Genomic DNA, 22,906 nt, shown 5'->3' on the forward strand with positions numbered 1-22,906 from the left:
ACTGTAAAATGCCAAGTACTTCTGCTTCCTGAGGTCCTAAATTTCATAAATCATGAACCTCAAATCAGTGGATAGGTCTGAGCTTAATCTGCGCCTTAACTCCTCAGCTGTAAAATAAGGGTTATAACTACTCATCTCACAAATTAAACAATGTTTGTAAAGCACTTAGATATTAGTAGTGAGCACCATAAAAAAGCTCTGTAAGAATTGAGTAATTATGTATTATGAGCAAGGGATGAATAGTAATCAGCAGTGAAGGCACAGGACCATACATGAAGCAATGAGAAGAATACAAGATATTGAATAGCTGCTCATTAATTGAACCTTATCCAATCTGTTCAATGAGCAAGGCAGAGGTGTAATGGAAAAAGTTGTATGGGACTGTGTAATTAAGGCTGAATTAGAAATCATTACGTGTGGTGCAGATGAACAAAGAGCACGCGGGCCAGTAACATTCATTACTTTCATATTTAGTTATGATTTTGCAAACTTAATTTTTTTCTCCCAAACGTACTTTAAAAATACCAACCTGAAAAAAACCCAAGTGCTCAAACCCCCTGAAACCCACCATTGCACCGTAAGAACCCACAAAGAGGAGCAGAAAGGGGTGAGAGGGGACACAGTAACTCTAAACTGCTTGCTTCTGCTTGCTCTTAGCATGGATAAGGTACATACAAAAGCCCCATATCCTCATCACTCTTGAAATAGGAAGGAATGGATATCCCATGTTCTCTTTCTTAGGGCCCTGGGTTTGGCAACTCAACTGTGAGAAAGGGCACCAATAATTTTGAAGGTTAAAAACAGGCAATATTTCTATTTAACAGAATTTTCTCTGCTTAAACAATGAAGAGCTGTGGGCTTCAATGCTGACCACGGGCCACTATTGCTCCTAAAAAGCCTGACAAAAATGCCTCAGTCTAAGTCTAGACTTTAAACCTAACAAAGGCACTCCCAAACTTCAACAACCTAAAACTGTGCTCCAAAAAAAGGCTGAAATCCTGGCTTCATTCAAGGCAATGGGAGATTTGCCATTACCTTTCCCACTCTATTTATATCCAAGATGCTAGCAGATGCCTTGTTCCCTCTGTCTATAACAGACAGATCTGTATGTACATTTTATATCTTTTTTTTTTTTTGTCTGGAGACTGTTTTCCCATATCCTTATTTAAAACAGGCTTAGGAGGTACAAAAAGATGCTTTGTTTCTAGCTTTATGTATTTATATATTTATTTTGAAGTTTTATCTATTAAGAATTTCTTTCAGCCACAATGCTGCAAAATCCCTTATCTCTAACACTATGGTGCTAAGGGCACCTTGCAGCATTATCCCCTTTTGGCTCTTAACTACTTAACCTGAGACTGGAAGAGCCATTTCAGGCTCTAAAAATTTTCTGAACCTTGAGGGTTGTAGAAGAGAAGTGCCATTTTCTACTAAAAGTGAAAATTATAACACTGCTTCTAGAGGCTGCCAAGGCAGGCAGATAACAGCATTTTAGAAAGTACTACCATACAAGGAGCTAAAGCATCTGATTAAGGATGTTTTATGGTATATGATATGCTTGATGCTGTTTGATATAGAAGATCTTGTCCATATATTTCTGTCCAGTTGCAAATTCCAGTTTGAATGTTTGTTCATGCTATAGTTATCCATTCAGTTGTATTCTACCAGACATCAGAAAAAAAACCCAACAACCCAGCAGCACAGCGTCCAAGAAGCCAGATCAATTATACTTCAATAACAGGGGATTTCTCAGTAGCCAGGCTCTTGCTTGAGGGGATTACAGGCAAATGTAACCAGTGTGAGGTCACCTGATGGGGTCTGGGAGTACCTGCAGAGCCTTAGTTGGATAGGATGGAGTTATTTCAAAAGGACTTCACTCTCCTGAGCTTTTTTCTGAACTCAAGAGAAGTCATTGCAGGAGACAGACATTCATCTGCTAGTACAAATACAAAGCAATTCTGCCCTATGCAAGATCTTAGCACTTCACATCAATTTTTAAAAACTGAAGTTCTGTATCCCTGTGAAGATTTAGTCATTCACCATCATTACAAATGGAATATTCTAAAAATGTCTTAGTTAGTTCACCCTCTCTATTACTCCTACTTCCCTCATTTTTGGAGTCAGCTGAACTCTCCAGCCTTGCAATATTAACCAAAAGAGACCTCTTTGGTTTAGCCTTTACTATCACAGATAACCAAATTATATTATACATCAGGTACTTCTCTTATGCTCAATTTCAAAGTAGGTACTTAAATCATTCTGATGTTTTTCAGGAAAGGGCCCCTAAAAGTCCCTCCTTCTGGTGGTTTGCAGCATTCTCAAAATAGCAAACTAACTAATGTAATTTTTACCCATTTGCTCTTATTTCAGTACAGTTCTTAGTTCAAAATAAGTTCTCCTCCCTCTCGGTTGTCTATTCCTCAACTGTGAAATATTTATAGACAGCAATCATGTCCCAACTCAGACTCTTTTTGAGTAGGCTAAAAAAAGCTAAAAGCATTCAGTCACCTGACCTAAGATAAATTTTTATTCCCCAGATCATTTCAGGAGCCCTCCTAGTGTGTTTATGCGACTCTGAATCAAACTGCCTTTAACATACTGGTGACCAGAAGTAAATACAATACTCCAGATGAGCATTCCCAGCACCATTTGTGCCATGACGCTGTGAATACTTCCCTGATTGCTTGAAATACTTGGTGCATCTAAACATACTGATTTTGTGTGACCATGTTACACAAATGTATACACAATATATGGGCAAGTGGCTCAGCCACCTTGGAACTTCCTTTTCAAAGGAAAGGCAGTTGACATACTCAAGAAAACACTAAACTAATGGCTGTGACATTTGAACATTTGTTAGCCATGTATTTGTGGCTACCTTAACTCAGCCTGCATTCACAGGACCATCCCACCTCTATGAAGACTGACCTGCTGGCATATTACCCTGTGATGTGCTAAAAAAGAAAACCACAACAATAAAATATTACTGCAACTGAGTTCCCTATCACATCTTCCCTCCCCTTCATAAGAATGTAGAAGGTAAGCCCTTCAAAGCCTGTGTGATGCTTGAATTTGTGGCAATGAAAGGCTTTTACCCAAGATAAACCAATCTTACCTCTGCATCAATGTTCCATTTACTGCATATATTGTGCTTGTTCAGACTGGTATCACCTACTGAATATATTATTTTATAGATGAAGCAGCCTAGAAATTAGTATTCATAAAACAAAGAACAAAAGACAAACAACAGAGTGCAGGAGAAGAATAGTTGCATGCAGTCCTCCTGGTCTTGTGCATGCATTTTTCAAAGCTAGACAGCAGTCCATATGTAAATTCTCATCCTCATAACTTATCTGTCCCTCTCTACACCAACACCTGCTTACATGGTAAACAAGTTACGATCAAAAAAACTGCAGACATTGGAAAGTCTTGGGGGAGGGAAAAAATTTTTAAAGCTTTCAGAAAGGAATGAATGTGGATGAAAATAAAATATTTTTTCAGATAGTTTTCACATCTATTAAGCAACTTAGGGTTCTTCGTGGCACTGCAGCTGCTAAAACCACCCGTTCTGTGCTTGTTTTCAAACCACGACACCGTATGACCTGGGTGGTTCACAAATGTACGCCCTCCTTTCTGAAAAGCTACCACATTATTCTTGGTCTACTAGTGTTCCACTTCACATTTACCATGCACCCAGCATTTTTATTTTATTGAGCATCAAGCAGTGTTTTTTGTGCAGGCCACATATTTCAAGAGCCACAAGGAAAGATTTTCCTCATGCTTTGCCTCTCCCCAGCGTTAAAATATTCAATTGTAATATCTGCTCTACCCTTTATTCTTTCCTTTTTTTTATGTCACACTTCTTGCTGCTTGATTTTTTGCTCCCCTTTTTGGGGTCATGCTGCAAACTTTTTTAATTCCTTCCCCCTACCAGTCTCCTGAACTCTGAGTCCCTACTAAAACCAGCCCAGGAGGAGGGATGAAGACTTCATTTCACAAGGCAATACTGCCTGGCAGAGCAAAAAATCAGGAAAACTCCTTTTTACATATCTATGAAAGCATGGAAGGCTGGTGGCAGCTTCAAACCTATGATGACTTAATTATTTAAATTTGATTTTACACCTATTAACCATAGCATATCAAGTAAGAGTAGCAGCTGCTACATGAATTTGACCAGCTCACTTGCCCTCAGCAGATCACCCATCTGCTTGCTCTTCACCTAATATTTCTGTTTGATAGGTTGTAAAACAGATTCTTGCAACAGGTCAGGAACAGAGTCAACTTCAAATCCCACACAGAAATTTCTATGAAAACATATGGACATCTATACTGAGTGATGTCGAATTTAGAGAGGCCACTGACCTTATGAAAGTGGATAAAAGGAAAATTGCAGCCTGTTACAGAAAAACACTGACTCCATTACAGTGAATGAACAGAAGAGTGGAGAGTGAAGAACTGTATGTATAATTAATTATAGTAATACAGACCTACAAAATTCATGGGTGCACACACTGCAAAATGGTGTGCAAAATGCCTTTGTCTTATGTATCCATTTCAGCTTCATACAGCATAAAAAAATATTGTTTCCTTAAATTATCAATAAGGTAAATTTCCTGTTTACCAGTATTCTATAAAAATTTAAGTTAGGTTTATTAAGAAAATTATTCAAGAGTTAGGTATGTCAGTATTTCTCATACCTTGATAATTTTTCCACTTCAATTGAACTGAAAAAAAAAAAAAAAAAAATGAGGCACACACAGAGGCTTTAGTTTCTCTTTATTTTCTACTGGAGATTGTAAAGTCTTGGGAAGCTCTTTCACTTACAGTGCATAGGAAAACCATAGGAAGATTAACTGTTTCTGAAAATAACATGTTACATATATTGCTTTCCATCTTGTGTGGCCTACTGGACGCAGAGACTACAGAATACTTCCAAAAGAAAAAAACCAAAACCAAAGCACCCAAAACCAAGAGTATCCCTGGGATATTATGCATCTAGCCCCTTGTTAAACAGTCGCACAGTGCCTTTGCTTGCCAAAGAACTGGATTTATCTACCACTGAATTTTCAGCCTGGCAATAGCTTGTAACCCTTCATGCGAAGCCGAGCCTCTTAAAGCTGCTGGATCCTCTTGGTTATGGCACAAGGATTGGCCTCGTAGCCTGGCAAGGTGACTGGTGGGTTGGACCCCTGGTCTTGCAGCCCAGGCTGTTTCGTGTCTGCGTTTTCAGAGCAGCCGAGCACAAAGGGAGAGGGAGGATGGCACCACTTCTCCGTAACCCTGTCTCTGAGGCAATCTCAGCTCCCACAGCTGTGCTGAGACCCCGCACATTGCTACACAAGAAATTTCATCCCTCCCACTATTAAAGCCAACTCTTGGATAACCTGCTGTTCAAACACCAGCGGAGGTAGGGTTTCTTTTGTTACCAGCTGCTCACCGAGGTGCACAGCACATTTACTATATCCAGGAGGCATCAGATCAGATTTTGAGGTTTCCTTCAGCCAAATTACCCCCCCACTTTAAGTCAGCAAATAGCAAAAGGTCAAGTGTAGGAAAAAAAAAATTGTTGCTGTGACTATGTTTCTACTTCAGAAGTGAAATCTATTTTTTTGACTTAAAATAGAAGAACTAGCTTCAAGGTGAACCTCCTGGAGCAGAAATCAACAGCAGAATCTGATGTTTATTGAATATCACATCTTTGTATTTTAAAAGAGGACAAGCTTACCCATAACTAATACAACATAATTTTTTAATTCTCCCATTTTAAGTAGCCAAAAATTTCCAAGCAAATTTGTAAAATAACTGGAAGAAAATGGTCATTTGTACTATAGTCTTTAGCCCCATATGGAGACAAAAAAAGTGCCTTCCTTTTTTCCTACCTTCAAGCCAAAGGAAGAATAAAAGGATTAGCAATTTAAGAGACAACATAAATTTTGATTTAGGAGAGATTACCTCATACTTGTCTGGAACTTGAACAAATGAAGACTGAAAATGCAAAGCATAGGCAAGAACAGATGTGATTTCTGACTTCAAGCCTGTTACTCTCCTTAGAGAAAGCTGCTTCAGTGGAAAAAGAGAAGACAAGACTGGCCAGGTGCTTTAAGTTCCCTCAAAGTACAGTATATTTTCATCATATGACTCTATTATGATGACAAATAAAAGTTCGGATAACTTTATGATTTGCCAAATTTGTAATTCAGAAAAAAAAGTCCCATACAATTATCCTATGTAAAAATGTATTTTAAATATATACATCTTAACTTTTGCATTGACACCAGTTATCAAAACTTTTACAGTTAAAGGACTTTAGCGTTTGCAAGGCAGATCAAATTTACATTAATGACAAAATCACTTTTTTTCAGATCAGATTCCTGTTCATCAAGTCAGTCAGCAAAACGTCCACGCCTACTTAATACCAAAACTTGTATTTTGATAATTTACAGCCCTGTAATTAATTCCATCTGAAATTACTTTTGAAATTTCACCAATAAACCCACTTTAATACTTTTTTGGTCTACAGCTTTCCTTCTCATAAATTCATTAGACATTTCCTGCAAGTTCCAAGATACGATTAACTGGGAATACAATTACCAGATTTATAATTGGAAATGCAAGCTGTAGTCTCTTTGTTCTTGTGTTTCTTGTTAGTTTCTTGTGTTTAAATTCCAATACAGTTGTTATTTTCTGTTATAATTGCTTTGGTTTTATAATATTTCAAAGGAGCACAAAGGAATTGGCACTCAAAAGCTGTTCAAGGTGGGCTGATGACATTAGCCAGACCCAAAGAACTGAGTGGTGTGCAGGGGTCCCCCTCTTCAAATCCCCCTTCTCTCTGCTTCCATGCTTTTTGACACAATTTGTCTTCCTGCTTTATAGACTCACAGAATGGCTGAGTTGGAATGCACCTTTAAAAGTCCTTGCAAAGAGCAGGGACATCTTCAACTACATCACTTCTCCTCCTCCTTCCACCTGAACACCATGTGCTCTCTCCCATGATTTCCACCCCACCACCTCTTTTGAAGAACTATCAGTACGTAACTCTCTAAATTAAATTAAATAATACTTTCATTTCATCAGTAGAAACCAACGACTAAAGGAGGAGTTGCTCCATTCAAAGAGGGCACAAAGTGCAACACAGGATGGTCCATCTGTACACCAGGAAACACTTTTATGGTGAGGATGACCAATCCTGGCAGAAGTTGCCTAGACCCATGGTGGAGTTTCTATGCTTGGGGATATTCAAAGGTCATCTGGACACAGTCCTGGGCAATTGGCTCTAAGTGGCCCTGCTTGAGCAGGGGGCTGCACAGATGACCCTCGGAAGTTCCTTTCAACCTCGGCCATTCTGTGGTTCTGTGAAAATGACACCAGCTGTAGTTACTGTATTAAATAACAATTGGAAGAGGAGGCCATTTTTGAAAGACTACAACTTCTTTTGCCACCTTTGCTAAAGAACACAACTTTAGCTCAGTGCTGGACATGTATGCCCAGGATCTACATTTAAAGCAGTTCTTCCACTTTGATTTATTTATTTATTTATACCATGCTCTGCACTACCATAGTTTTAAAAACATCCTCCTGAACATATGACACAGAATAATTATTACAAATATTTTCTTTCAATCAGGAAACCTCAGAATAGGGTGCTTTACTAGTCATGTTCCTGACTGAAAAATTTATGATGACTCCACAATAAACTTGTTGTTACAAAACTACCTCCATAAAATTTTATTCATATTTACAGTCTCAGTATATCCGAAGCCAAAATGTATATTATATTTTTGCTATGTTCTTTTGTGGCTAATACCTTACAATGTACTTTTATGTATATATATTATATATATAAACATAAAAGTGCAAGCCAAGACAAAACTTCAGTGTTTGCACAACAACAACGGTAGTGGTAGCATCAATGGTAGCAGTCTCGTGCATACCAAGCAGACGTCTAGACAGTGCTCACATACCACTGGTAGGAACATGTATGTTAATATAATGACTCCAAAAAATGTACATTAATTTTAACATATCATACATTTTTAGGGATGACAGGGTAGCTTTGTCTTTCATTTTTTGAGGCTTTTTTTTGCTTAGCTTGTAAACTTTCAGTAATTACTGATCACTTTTAATTACGCTTTAAAAATGTGGTTTTATGCCTGATCACAGAGAGTAACCCTTTCCTAACAATTTTGGCTTCTGAGGCTTGGAAACATAGTCTTTCTCATAAATTCCTATAAAATTGGATAGGGACATCATGTCAGAATAGACATCAAAAGACAGGAAGGCAGTAAATGTAGATACGTAGCACCTTGAAATTATAGTGATTCAAGAATGGGAAGAAAGCTTTCCTGGGAGGCAGGAAAGGAGGAAGGAAGATAACAAAAGGTGTTGTCACTTCACACAGCATATCCACCATAAATCCAAAAGATAGATCCTCATGATTCAGAGACCAGCTTAGATATGGATGTCTGAAGACCCATCCATGATGTGGTGTGGAAGCATACAGAGGAAGTCACTCAGTGACTATAAGTAAGTTCATGTGCTACATCAAGCAATTAAATTCTCAAGGAAGAAGTTGGGGAATGAAGGCATCAAGGTCAGCTATTGCAGAACTGCACGAGAAAGTGCTTTCAAGCAGGGGGGAAACCTCTTCCATGTCCTTATAACTTTGGAAGGTTCATTTCAATTAGATCGACACTTTCAATGATAGATAAATAGATTGATAGAGAGATATTACATGAAGGTCTTGACTTCAGTGATGCACAAGCCCTCCAGGTCTATTTAACAAAGAGCTAAATCCTTATTGCCATCAGCAGTAGATTTAATGATTACAGAAGAAATTAATCACATCACACACTGCCTCACTCTTCTCAGTGGACACCATACTAAGAGCCTATTTTCTTCCTTCTAGGTTTTTCTTCATGAAGATAAATCAGTAAGTAGGTATGTCTTGCTCCATCCATGGTTGTAACAACATCTACTCATCAGCAAAGACTTCAAAAAACCTACACCGTTTTTACTTCCTTTGCATGTCAGGAACTCTTCTTATCAGACATTAAAAACTTAATTTTTTTTATCAATTGAAGAAGTGGCTTACAAAGTCTGTAAAGATCAAACATTTTCTTTTACCCTAATAAACCAAGTCACCAAGAGACGACATCTACTAGAGGTACTACAGCACTATTGAGTAATCCTAACTTCTTTATACTGAGATGCCCAGGAAAGACTAGAACTCCATTGTCATGTAAGGCTGCCAAAGTATGATGAGACAAGTGTATTCATCCTCCAGTACAGGAGAAGCAGGAGTATGTTTACATCAATTGTATCTTTGTGAACTAAAAATTACAAAAATCCCCTTGAAGTGGTGGAGAAGCAGCCTGATTCAGCAGTGGCTTAAAGTAAAACAATGCATCTTTTAGAAGATGTACATTCCAGAACACCCTGGCACATTCTACATAAGTTATACCAAATTTAATTGGAGTTCATTCAACTTTTTTTTTTTACATTAATAACATAGAATTTTATCAACAGCAGAAAACACATAGAAAAATTTATGTGTGTATATATATATTTATTTTTTTCTCTTTAAAAAAAAAACTAGAGCATATTTTGTCTTTTCTTTTGTGTTGACATTTTTTTGTTTTGTGTTTTCTTACCTTCTACTGCTCTCTTGAAGAAAACTTTACAGCTGCCACATGTAACCACGCCATAATGACATCCAGATGCCTCATCTCCACACACCAAACACACTTTGGAAGGTCTTGATGATCCAGTTGATACACTTCTCAATGAAGAGCTGGAGTAAAAACAATCAAACAAAGCAGCTATGAATATTTCAAATCACACTGGCCATAATACAAAGTTCAATTAAGAATTTATAACAGGTATACTGCTCAAGGCACCTAACAATTAGGAAACCACAACTCTTTCTGGCAGTGCCTGGTTGGATACATGAATTGCTTTAATTAGTAAGTGCAACATTTTTATTGTCTGTTTTAAAACAACACCCATAATATATCAATGTTAATGTGAGAAGTTACCACAAGGGCAGTGGTAACTTATTGGTAGCAGATGATTAAAATTGAAAATAAACAACAAATAAACCAACCAACCACTCTGGCAGCAACCTGGCAGCTATAAATTTTCTTTCCTTTGCTTTGTTTGAAGCCTTCACAGCTGAGGAACACCCGTACAAAAACCTCAAAGGCCATTTTATAAAGTAACACAGGAAAGTGCACTCTCCTGTTCATATTTCTGCTTATCACTGCAGTGGTCCTTGAAATATTTCCAATATTTCTGTAATTTAACAGATTACTTCCCATAGAGTTTTGGAGCCTTTTTACTTTCTGCAAGCGCAGAAAACCCTTCCATATGACTGTGAGTGCCAGAAAAGCAGCACTGGAGGTTCAGACCATCCCAAAGTTTTGCAGACTGACACACCTTGCAAGCCCCGCTTCAATCATCTACTGTCTTCTTAAACGACAGGGCACTTCTGGGGTTGGCTCTTTTTAAGCCATAACTCTCCAACAGTGGCTTTAGGAAGTATTTTCCATTGGCACCTCTAAAAGACAGTGATCTTCAAAAACAAGTCAAGATGCTGTGAGTTTCCTCCCTCCCTTCTTCCCCCAGGAACTGGAAATGCCACGCTAGTGTAATCAGCATGCTTGGAGAAACATGCCAGATCCTGAAGGAGATGAAAGCTTTGGATCCCTCCCATGTCTCCGTAGGGCTGGAGAGAGTCTCTCCTTCCACACAACCTCTCTCCTCCAGGTAAACATGACCTCTTACATTTCTTACACATTATCCCTCTGAACGCTGCCAAACAATTACAAAAACAACCCTGAAAGACACTGATGGGGAAATAATCGAGTAGTTCAAACTGCAAGTCACAGGCTATTTGTCCATCAGACATCGGGAAAACACAGTGCACAGGCAGTCTTAATTCAAACATAAGACAACGAACCTGTTTAAGAAATTTCAAGTATGCACTCTTGCCTTTTTCCAAATTTCTAACTTCCTTTAAAGAGTTATACAGAGGCCAAGTGATTTATCCAGGGGGCACAGCTCGAATGTCACTCCGAATGAAGGAGCGCAACTCTCCTGGCCTACAGCTTTACTGTAACATCAAATCTAAATGTCTTTTTAAATGACAGTGTTCAGATGTTAATCAAAATGTTCCAAATAGTATTCCTGCTCTTGTCTGCTTGCTAGTCTGTTAGATTTACTAGTTTTAGTCCTTGTGCTATTTATACTTTCATTACATAACATCACACTACTTGATAATTGCTAGGTGATGGCATTAGCTCATCTGTTCAAGAGAAAGCCTCACCAAATTTATGTTAAAATAAGTTCTGTGAGCTCGAGTCACAGTCATACCTGTGCATGCTGCATTAATCTACCCTAGGGAAAGATAACTTCTTCAGGATTTGCCAAGGCTGTGCTGGTATTCAGCTCTGCTTTCGGATGTGTTTAGGCAAAGAACAGGACTTTCTCCCTCCAGCATTTTCCCTACTGCACGAAAAAAAATTAAGCTCTCATTAAAAAAAATTCTTCAAAAGGTATCTGCTTTCTAGAGAAAATGTCAATAACCTGGAAAACTACCGTTGAAAATTCTTTTTTTCTTTTTTTTTTTTCTTTTTTTCATTGCACATGTCAGTATTTTGCTGAAGAAGGTAACATTTCCATTCTGACATAACACAAAAATGTCTCCAGGGATTTGTAATTTTGATGCTGCATGTTCCCATTTCTTCATAAGACTAGCAAAAATTTTCCTAGTCTTTCCACCTTGAAAAAGGTCAGTGTATATTTTTCATATCTAAAAAAAAAAAAATAGGTAATTTTGTTAAGAGAGCTCTTCCTGCAGAGAAATGGAAGTTTCCAGGGTATCACAGCAGTGTGCATGATTTTTTATTTTTATACATATACGCACACACATGCTTCTCTATATATACATATTGCATATATATATAATTATGTATTATTTTTAGTTGAAAATAAATTGTCATGTAGGATTTGCACAAGGTGGGAGAGCCTTTTTTTAGATAAAAGCTACCCTACAAAATTGCACTTACACAGAATTATTAGGTAAAAAAAGCCAGCAAAAAGACACACTGAGACACCAGTTGATCCATGACTATTATTAAATGCCTTCTTAGGACGTAATCTACAGCATATTTTATACAGTGTTTCTCTAAAGACTTGAATGCAACTGAAAGGCAGAGGTAAAGTTTGAATACAAAGCATGTATTCAGCTACTCAGCCACATCATCACAGGTGGAAACTTAACATTCTGGAATGAAATTCAATTAACTCATTCTTGTAATCAGTTTAAAAGTGGAATAGCTTAAAACACAAACGAGGTATTGTCATTTAACAGGACTATCCAACATGGAGCAGTTCTCAAATACTTCATTGCAAAGAAACATTTATATTAGCTGTTGGTACTTAAATCTCCTCCACCTTGTGCCAGCTCTAGCTATGATTGTGTTCTAATGAACAATGTTTGGTTTGTTTTTAAACTCTCTCATATTCTCTTTCACCCATGCTATACCTGAGCATTTGCCAACTCAAAATGTTGTTATAGTACCTCATACAAAGGTAGAGTGGTGTTTGTACATACCTGCAAATAATAACAGCCTGAGCACAAAAACATGCTCAAATCACACAGTTAAACCTCAAGTTAAGTCATTCTCTCCATGGAAGCTTTTATTCCTCAACAAGGCACACACGGATAGTTATACTTTTTTCTCCTAAATCTCTCTTGGTTCAGGCTGTCATCCCCTTCTTAGTGACTTTGACCACTGTGAACAAGACGTGCATCAAGATCTGAGGTGTGATCAAGCCTTTATTTCAAGGCCAGACATCCAGTGTTTATGACACAGAATGACACTTTACTTATTCATTACTTTTATTAAACCAATTCTTTCATTAATCATTTTAGCTCTGTATTCTATAGTACGTACAGGCAGAAAACCTACACTAAACCCCCCACATTGAAAGTGCTTTTCATGCATGCTCCAAGTTAAATATTTCCCTTTGCATTAATTTTCTACAGCAACATGCCATGAATTTTTATCAAGTAATCCTAATGTAAACTGGCATTTGGGAGAAGTTACAGGCAGGTAACACTTAAAAAGCAAAAAACTCAGTGTTAAATTCAGCTGACTGTAGCAGAGATATCTCCATTAATTTAATTTTAGCTGTTTTTCTGGAGTTCAGTTTAATTTTTTGGCTCCAGATGAAAAGTTTAGTTACAATAATCTTAGTTACTTCAGTAAGTGAGTCATTCTCTGTTTTGAAATATACAAGAGTTGGTCCATATAAGAACAAATACCATAAAAAAAGATTAAAAACTTTACAATTGACTCCCTGGAGAGTAATTAGCCTATTGCCAAATAGCTATGACATGCTAAATCTAATGGCATCTGTGGGCCACAGCAGGTTTGAGTCTTAAAATTTAGATCAAGTGAAAACACTGTATTTACACATTTGCCCGAAATCAAATTAGTGCCTAAAACATATTGCTCTGATATTTAACAGGGGTTTGTAAAATTTTCACACAATGGACTTTTGTTGACCCAGAACATTCCTTGTGGGTGGCAAGCTACTCTCAATATAAACTCCTAATGAAAAACACAAGAAATAGAAAATAGTGCCACAGAGCTGGCTACTCATCCCCACTTTCAGAAGCCAGTGGCTTCCATAGGTTGATTAGGTAATATTACTTTCATGCCTCTCTCGTTATTTCCAATACAAAGAAAAAAATAAGCAAACATATACACACATCCCCATACACACACAAACTCTGCAGGATTCAAACAAAGGAGATCTAATACAGCATACATATTTTATCACAATGCTTTTACAGCCAAGGGCAGCATGGACCAGTTTAACAGTGCCAAATGTATCTTCTAAATGACTTGTAAAATGGTTGCTTAGATGGCTCCGCTAACATTCGTCACGTTGTGGGGTATGTGATTAAGAATAAGCCTGATTTATTATCCTCAACAGTGCAAATGCTGGCAGTTAAATGCTGACCTTGACTAGCCATTGCCATCAAGCCCATTTGTGTGTCTGAGAGTTGGCTTTAGTTATAGTTATATGGAGAATTAATTAGAAATAACAGATTTTGTAAAGAAGAGTCAATAAACCCACAGATAATCCAGCATTTTAAAAGCTGATTATATAGGTTATTATGCTTTTCAAACCAGATGTCAGACAGCAGCACAGTTTAAACAAATGATGCCTCTCTGATGATAAAACAAAGCACTCCAAAGAAGCATAAGCCACAATATGAATTCCAAACTCATTTGTTCCAAGTACTTTTATTATTATGAGATCTAGATGAGTCCTTTTTAATTCCACGTCATTGACTTTTCTTTTTCATATTGAAATTCTCTGGCAGTAAAACAAACTGAAGGAACCTGGGTACACCTCGATAAATAAAGTGATGCAAAAACAAAGGAAAAAAGAAGGTGAGATAATCAAATCATATTTTTACCACAGGGAAAAAAAGCCCCAACTTTTAAGAGGAAGAATAGTTAGGATATTCAAGATGCAAAGGTTGCCTGCAGCTTACTTCTACCTGCTCACCTCATTTCTGAAGGGGTGTAACCTCCAGCAAGAATCATCTTCTACTGGGGACTGGCACACAAAAACATGATAGTTAACTTTGCACACAGAAATCCTGAAACTAACCTCCCTGTGGCCCAAAACAAGAGCTGTGTATTTCAAATGGTATTTCACAACCAGGATGTGGTTGGTCTGGCTGAGCACAGAGACCAGAGCTTGGGCCCACCTCTCCCACGCGAGGAGGTTCAGACGGTCAGGAGGCAGCCAGGAGTTGACCAAGAGCCACCCACCAAGAGCTGCAGAGCTGGTTGTGATGCTGCAGGAGCACACTCACATGGCCTGGCCTTCACCAACCTCCATGCAGAAGGCCAGTCAATCATGCCCAAGGACACAAGAAACTCCCACTATGAACAACAATACAGCTCCTTGCCACCTGGCACTAAAATCAAGACACTGATTCCAAAGGTAATGCTACCCCAGAAATATACTCTTTCCCCCCCTCCAAATAGTTCCCTGAATTCTTTCTTGGTTCCACAGATAATCTTTATGTCCTTAAGTGCTTCCTTTTGACTGGTCAGTTCTTTTAGCAGCTCTTAAGTACCTTTCTTTCTTTAACTCACCAACAACTCAGCTATCAGAGTAGACAGCACAACCATCTCCTCTTCACATTACCTCTGTTATTTTTGTGCACATTCACATAGAAACAATAATTTCATTGCCCAAGATAACTCTACTAGTCATTTGGAAAATGTTATACTGGTCAAAAGATGTCCAACAGACTACTTGACCACTACACAACGATGTTAGTCACAGCCTCCACCAGTGCCTTTCATCATCTCCCATGTTTTGCTACATGCTGCTCATTTTAACTGTCAATACTAATGTTTGGCCAGTATCAGTTTCTGCTTGTGTAACACAAATTTTTAAAAAGCTTCACTGCAGGAAGGCATCCTGGCTCTCTCCTATAAGTACTTGAATAAAGCAGATTAGCAGACTGGAAAATGGTATTTCTTAAATGTCAGAGTATATAAACCAATCTTCTTGTCAGCAGACCAAGAAAGCAGAGAGAAGTGAAAATGTGCAGAGATGAAACGACCAGATTTTTGGAGGGGAAGGCAGTCACGTGGGACCTCCTGAACGCTGAGCTAAGGAAGAACTGCTGGAACCAAACCACCACTGAGCCTCAGCAGCAACACTCCTCTGTGCAGGAGGAGCAACATTTACCTTCTGAAGTTTGGCAAACTGCTAAATAACCTAGCTGCAAATAATGCTGTCTGAGTTTCTCAGGGCCTACAGAGATGAAGACAGAAATTATAAAAGCAATACAGAAATTATGTTTCCTTGCATAAAACAATAGGACTCTTACGGCCACTACCAACTCTTATACCCTCAACCTTAAAAAAAAGGCTAAAGTTATTGGTTTTAAGAGTAAACATTAAAACAAACAAACAAAAAGTTTTAAACTCAAACTTTGAACAAGGGGTAAATATTTTAGGAAACCTAACTATGTACTTTAGTGCGTATTATGGATGATAGTTGCCAAGGATAACATCTGAATCAGTGCACGCTTGCTCTGACATCTGGAGTATTGTATAAGTCCATAAGTAATGTAAGTGGTTAGGGAAATAATTAATTACTCCTTTAATGTCTTCTCTCCACTAGAATAGCATAAATAACAAAAATACAAATTGAAAATACATTTCCAATGTAAAATATTCAGGAAATTCAATTAAGGACACAAAAATTTACCTAGAAAATAGCATCTCCTTGTGTTATAAATCAATTATTTTTGAAACGTTCCAAACTTCAGGATCCTAAAGCTCATACTTAGATTACCATTTGCTCACCTTTGTTTTGTTTCAGCTAACAATGAACTACCCCTGCATTCCACTATTACCCACTGTAATTTAAAAAATAGACCACTGTGTCACCAAGATAAACTTATTTTGCCACTTACAACTTCGAGGATATATTTCAAAGAAATTAAAATGCAAACAAACAAATAAACAAACAAAAAACCCCAACCCAACAACAACAAAGAGAAAATTCAGCAGCTGTGATATTACATTTAATCTTAGGAAATGCTTAGTATGATGGAACATGTAGGAATCAGAGAGGAAAGTGCATTTAGTTAAGAAAAAGCAAACTGAGAACTTGGATGGTTTCTTTCCTCAGCAACTCCAGCTTTCACATTAAGTTACTTTATTTAGCGATGCCTAAGGGTCATACACCACCTTTCATACCTGGATCTTAATTATGATAACAAGCAAACTCTGACGTGTACTAATAGAAAAGGCTCCAACCTTCCTCTCGAGTCCCAGCAAATATAAAAAGATGCACTTAGGATTTTAAAAAAGCATTTAAATTCCAATGTTTATTCGGCAAATAGAAGCTGATGGGTTCTGTGCTGTAGTCACCAATGAACAGGTTCCTGTATTTAGTTTAACCTTAAGGCATATGTTGATTTTACAAAATGAAGCAAGTGTGCTATGCTCCTTCAGTTCCCATTTACCTTAGTGGATGCTGACAGGACCCAGCATTTTCCTCCATCCAGCTGTAAACCTTGACTTTTCCTTGACCTTCTCTCCTGAAATCTTTTGGTAGCAACTATAGCTGGCTATCCAAATTTTACCTCCAAATAATCTGTTGACTACAGAAAAATAGAAATTTAAGCATAAACAAAAGTGTGTTGTGGTGGACTGAAACTGAAGAGCACTTATCTCCCAGGGAAATAAATCTAATTTTTACCCACTGATTTAGTGATCAGAGAAGTATAACATCCTCCTACTATTCCTCTGCAATGCTCTTTTCTAACTACTCTCACAAGGTACAAAGCCACAACTGCCCCAGGGAAATAAAATTTACTTGCTCTGCAGGTTTTTTAGTACATAAATATAGTTATCTATTGAAATTGAATGGTTAACCTAGATAGGGAGTTTCCAATCAGGAATAAGCCTTCAGCTTTGGAAGCCAGAGAATACTAGTAAGCCTCACAGTGCATTTGCTCTAACTTCTCATATTTTGTCCACTTATAGAATTAGTGCAGTTTAAATGCATGCAATGTTGGTGTTTGTGGTGCTGATTATAAACTGCTATGTATAGCAAGATAAGGCAGGAACAGTTTATCTGGAAAATTATCTAGTTAATTATTGAAAGTCTACTTGAGGGGGGGCAGGGAGTACGTTTAACTCTTTCTTTTCCTGCACCTGCCCACCTGCCACAAATAAAAGGAGACAAACAGCTTTGAAAAATTCAATTTTTCATAGCACCATCCCATTTTTCACCATTGGCAAATATGTGAACCAGTATGCATCCTGGTAACTCTCTTAAGAGAGCACAGTAGCGTTTACCTGGTGAGTCTGCTGCTTTATCAGTCAGCAATATTTTGAGCTGCATAAAGTGCAAGTGAGGTTCACCTGCTGGATGGGGGCACCAGTGGGAAATCATTACCATGAGGAGATAGAGGCAAGACAAGACCAGGTGACTATATTGCTCTGCTACTGAAGACTTCTAAGACAAAGAAATATCAAACAAGCAAGGAAGAAGAAAAATATACATAGAAGACATAGTAGCAGGGAGATGCTAATAAGAGCATATCTTTAAAAAGCCTCCTAATTTCAAACGAAAGCTCACTACTTTTTTTCAAGTTCTTCCCTCAGAGTCTGAACAAGCAACTCCTAAAAATACCTGCCTTTGCTTGAAGGTTTATTTTATGAAACCCTTAATACAGCAACCTGAAATGACATCGATGACCAGAGTATTGACCATTAATGACCTTAAGAAATGTCATTCTGTTGCAGAGACAAAAATCTACCCAGTACATCAGGCAAGGGCTAAAGTCCTAAAAGAATACCTATATTAAAGATATTAGTTTATAACAGAAGCAGTTTGGTCCAGTTGGACATACTTTCCTCTTACAAAATGTTTGTTTTAACTTTTGAGTGCATGATCTGCTTCCAGAGAAAGTCACCACACCATTAATGCCCTAACCACACAATATAAAAAGTTTACAAGAGTTCCATAATCAAATAATTTTTTAAAAAAATCAAATTATTTCATAATAGCAAAAAAAGTAAACTGAACTGCCATCCATGGTCTACTGGGGATTAAAATACCACAACAGAAAAACCTCCAGAGCAACCATGAAACCATAGGGAAAAAACGCACCAAGGCACAAAAAAAAGGTTACCATGGGAACAAAGGCTATTTTCCAACTTGTCACATAATAGCCCCAGTATGGAAGACCTTTACTCATAAGAGCAATCCCACAGGCTTAGAAAGGCAACATGTAAAATTATTACTTGAGCTGAAAGAATCAAATGGGAGGATGGAATGGGGGGTTTGGCCTTTCCCTTATGCCCCCCATCCAACAAGACAAAATTAGTATGGATGTTGAAAGGGTATTAGCATTACTGTACCAGGGTCTGCTACATTACAATACCACATAGGAACCGAAAATAGAAGTGGGAAAGTCTGCAAAACCTAAACTTTATAAACAGGAGGCAGGGAAAAAAAGAAAGGCAACAGACAGCTCACAGTATTATTTAGTACGAGTTACCAACACAGAATTGAGTAATAGGACTGGAGCATATAAGCTTTTCAGGGAAATTCCTAACATGAACAGACTTGAGTATCTCGCAACATGCAGGGACTTTTGTCTATATTTGTAAAAGGAAGGTTGGAAAAAGAAATAATCTGCCGAAGATGATCTCACTAATCAAAAAGTAATGATGCTTAATAAGGTTAAGCACAGAGCTTACATTTTTTACTGGAAGTTTCCAGCTTGGCACTTGTTTCAGATGATACAGTAAGAGACAAATCCCAATTTTACCACCATCTCTGATTAACAGATATTTTAAAAGACAAATAGTCACATTATTTTGAAACATCTTCTGTCACTTCTAAAACCTCTATTTGAAATAATGAAGGCTTCATTTTCACTAACATTTTTCCATTTTTTAAGAAATTCAACCTGTTCATGGCATTTTAATGCATACAACTATCACTCGATACAAGAAATAAGACAACTCCTGCAGCTCTAGGTACACAGATACTGAGGTAGTTTGGAAATTTGTCTTTTCCACCTTCCTGGTCCCACAGCCCAACCCAAATATCCTCCTAAAACTATAAGGTAGAAAAGCCAGAGAAATTTCCACTTCTGTCTCCATTACTGTTCCCCTCTTGTTCCCTTAATGGGCTTTTGCTACCTTTAGACAGTGTAATAAAAAACAGTCATGATGTTTGGGGAATCTGCAAGATTATTGTGAGCAGGATACATCTGCATTAAGTAGGCAAATAGATGTGGGATTCATATCCATCAGCTTCTGGAATAAGGAGAAAAAGTAAGAAAGAAAAATGGGATAGGAATGGGTATTCTGGCAGACCTATCTCTGCGAGTGGTGAAGCTGGCCCTAGTGCAGCAATCCTTCATTTTTCTGACTGTGGCTTCTTTGCTCGGCCAATTACATCTCCAGTGGCCTCTGCCTGTGCCTACTGTAAACACAATCTAGCCTTCAGGCACACACGTGACTCTTGGGAATGGTCCTGTGCAGGGCTAAAGGTCCCTTCCAACTCAGCATATTCTGATTCCCTTCCCAGTCTCTCTGGCTCTCAGGATGCTTACCGACAGGATGCAATTGGATTTCCTCCAGTAATAATGATCCCAATCCAACCTGTGAATTTTGTCACAGGTGAAGCAGCCTTCTTGGGCTTCGTATCTGCTTTTAAAAATTGTGATTAGCAGAGGACATGGCAAGCAGCAGCTCCAGTTCAGACAGGGACATCACTTCTCACTTGTGCCACCTCCACTACATAAAGTGTCAATTTGCAGAGATCCTTACTCTTCTATTTACACCAAGGTACAGTCAATCCTGTTCCTGGTGATATTGTTGATTACCACATTTATTTGGACACTTCAAATAAATTTGGACACTTCCCATTTTCCCCTGCCTCTAGTTTATATGGAGGGTCAGGAAGTATAGGCCAAAAGAGGGGTACATTAAGGAGTATCCAACAGCCCCATTTCCCACCCTATTCTTGTAGATGCAATGCAGATATTCTTTCCATCCTTCTTCTTAACTTAGAAAGTCAGGTAAGCTGAATGATAAGCAGGGTGGATAGAAGAGAGATGCAAGCCACTCATCATGGTGGTGGCCTTCCTCTCTTCACTTTCTTGCCAAAGAGCTTGTTTTGAAATGGACACACAGAAAAAGACTCTTTAGACTAATCACCACCAGTTAGAAAGACACTTGCATCCACAAGAGCAATCAGGAAGACAGTATTGCCAGAGTATTTGATCTCACACTCCAGCACACACATAACCTCCAAATGCACCAACAGCACTTATGCTGTACAGCCTTAAGAGCGATTCACAATTTTTAATTTCACATAACCCTTCAATTTGGGTATAATTATACCTATTTTAGACACCTGGAGACCATGACAGAGGAATGGTTTAGGTCATAAACCAAAACAGCATTAGATCCAAAAGGCAGTTGTTCAGAGTTCACTATGAAAGTGGAGAATTGCACATGGGAGAAACAGTTTTAGAAACTAGATGCACAGTTAACATTCAAGAATCCCTTTTAAAATCCACAGTATTACATAATAGGAAAACTCTGTTCCCGTTAACTAAATAAAAATTCTATTGATAGCCTGTAGAAGCGGAAGGTAAACTCAACTGCACATGTTTTTAAAATATTCTAAACCCCAAGTCCTTTCAACTCCTCTTTCCCTATTTTCACAGCAAGTGTAACTGCTGACATGTAATACAGCTATACTGTAATAAATAACTATAAATTTTAACTTTTAAATCAATTAAAATACTCTTCCATTATATGTCAGAGTGACAAGTAATAGCCTGCTGAGTGCCATGGAAAATTTTGGTCAAATAGCAGATGAGGGCTGCAATCACTGACTGATACCTAGAGCAAAGGCTTTTGGTAATTCTCCCACAAGCAATCACAATTGCTGACAAAGTTCAAATTTGTCTTGACAGGATTGTCAAGGCAAACTAGAAACGTTCACAATTGCAAGTCAAAGAATTCATTTTTATTCAGCTGAAATTCACTCTACTGCTCACATACTAATGATATACAGTACTGTACCTACCACTCTCTCTGGCTGAATAGTCAAAATCCATATAGCAAAAACTAAAGGAAAATGGGAACACTAAGCAAAATACCGACCAGGAAAGTTATGTTCTACAACTAACACCGCCCCAGTTCATCTCCCAAATCCTCTGCTACATACTGTCAAAATTCTCTTGCAATATATAGCAGGCCTTGATTTTGGAAGGCAGCTTGAATTTAACTTCGGTGGGAATAAGAGCTGGTACAATAATTAAAAACACCACCATTCCTCCCGTTTCAGGAAAAGGATGTTTAACTGTTTATGAGCAAAAGCACATTACTGTAGAGGCAAACTGGCAGTTAAGTGTGCATAATTATGTGCTTATGCATAAATTTACACAATTTATATAGAAATCAAGGTGTATAGCAGAGTGAGCAAACATTATTACTTGCTAAACCATCACCCCCCAGAACTCATTTATGCAGCCTGAGGCACAGACTTTCAATCTCATTTAGCAAGGACCACAATATTTGCATTTATTGTTGTACCACAAATATTACTCACTGACACAACAGGTCCCACACGGAGCGCAATTAAAACCAAAGAGAAAGAACCTGATGACATACATTCTTTGCTTCATTAACCAATTTCATAGAACCACTGAATGGACTGGGTTGGAAAGGACCTTAAAGATCATCTGGTGCCAAACCCCCTGGCATGGGCAAGGACACCTTCCACTCGACCAGGTTGCTCAAAGCCCCATTCAACCTGGCTTTGAATTTCTGCCTATTCTAAAACAATCTGCTTCTTTTTCCCTCCTGTAGCCATCAAAATTATTTCTGCTAAAAACAGGTGTGGAATACGCAGAATAAGCACTTGGGGAAGAAAAAAGATGACTCAATGAAGAATAAGCTTTGAGCACCCACAGTTTCAAATGCTGCAGCAATTACAGTGTAACTTAATTTTATTACATGGCTGGAGGGTCCAAGAAGTCCCCACTATCCCCACTTGCAAACCTTCAGGCTTCAGACCACTTCATTCCATGCAACTCCTGGCATGGGAGCCCACCACTGTCACGAAGCAGTAAGAGACTTACAACTTCTTACTTCCCTATTTGCTTTCTGTATTCCCCAATAATATACACAAAATAAAGCAAGTGCTGAGCTACAAAGTATATGAAGAAAATGGTTTTGCAATTTTTAAAAATTATTAAGTTCTAATTCAGGAGCAGGAATAATGAAACCTTGTTTCCTTAGTCTTTCTCCTT

The 22,906-nt window shown here is 38.0% G+C and overlaps 1 protein-coding gene across 8 annotated transcripts in view; it reads right to left on the reverse strand.

Moving 5' to 3' along the window:
* Window positions 1-22,906, reverse strand: part of NR3C2 (nuclear receptor subfamily 3 group C member 2) — a 204,288-nt gene that overhangs the window by 77,754 nt on the left and 103,628 nt on the right. For all 8 annotated transcript variants that reach the window (XM_064651740.1, XM_064651743.1, XM_064651738.1 and 5 more), the window contains one exon: window positions 9,654-9,793. In XM_064651740.1, coding sequence (XP_064507810.1) covers window positions 9,654-9,793 — 140 coding nt within the window. The remainder of the gene's footprint in view (window positions 1-9,653; window positions 9,794-22,906) is intronic.

This window comes from Pseudopipra pipra, chromosome 4, assembly GCF_036250125.1.
Source record: "Pseudopipra pipra isolate bDixPip1 chromosome 4, bDixPip1.hap1, whole genome shotgun sequence".
In the NCBI taxonomy this organism is placed as follows: Eukaryota; Metazoa; Chordata; class Aves; order Passeriformes; family Pipridae; genus Pseudopipra; species Pseudopipra pipra.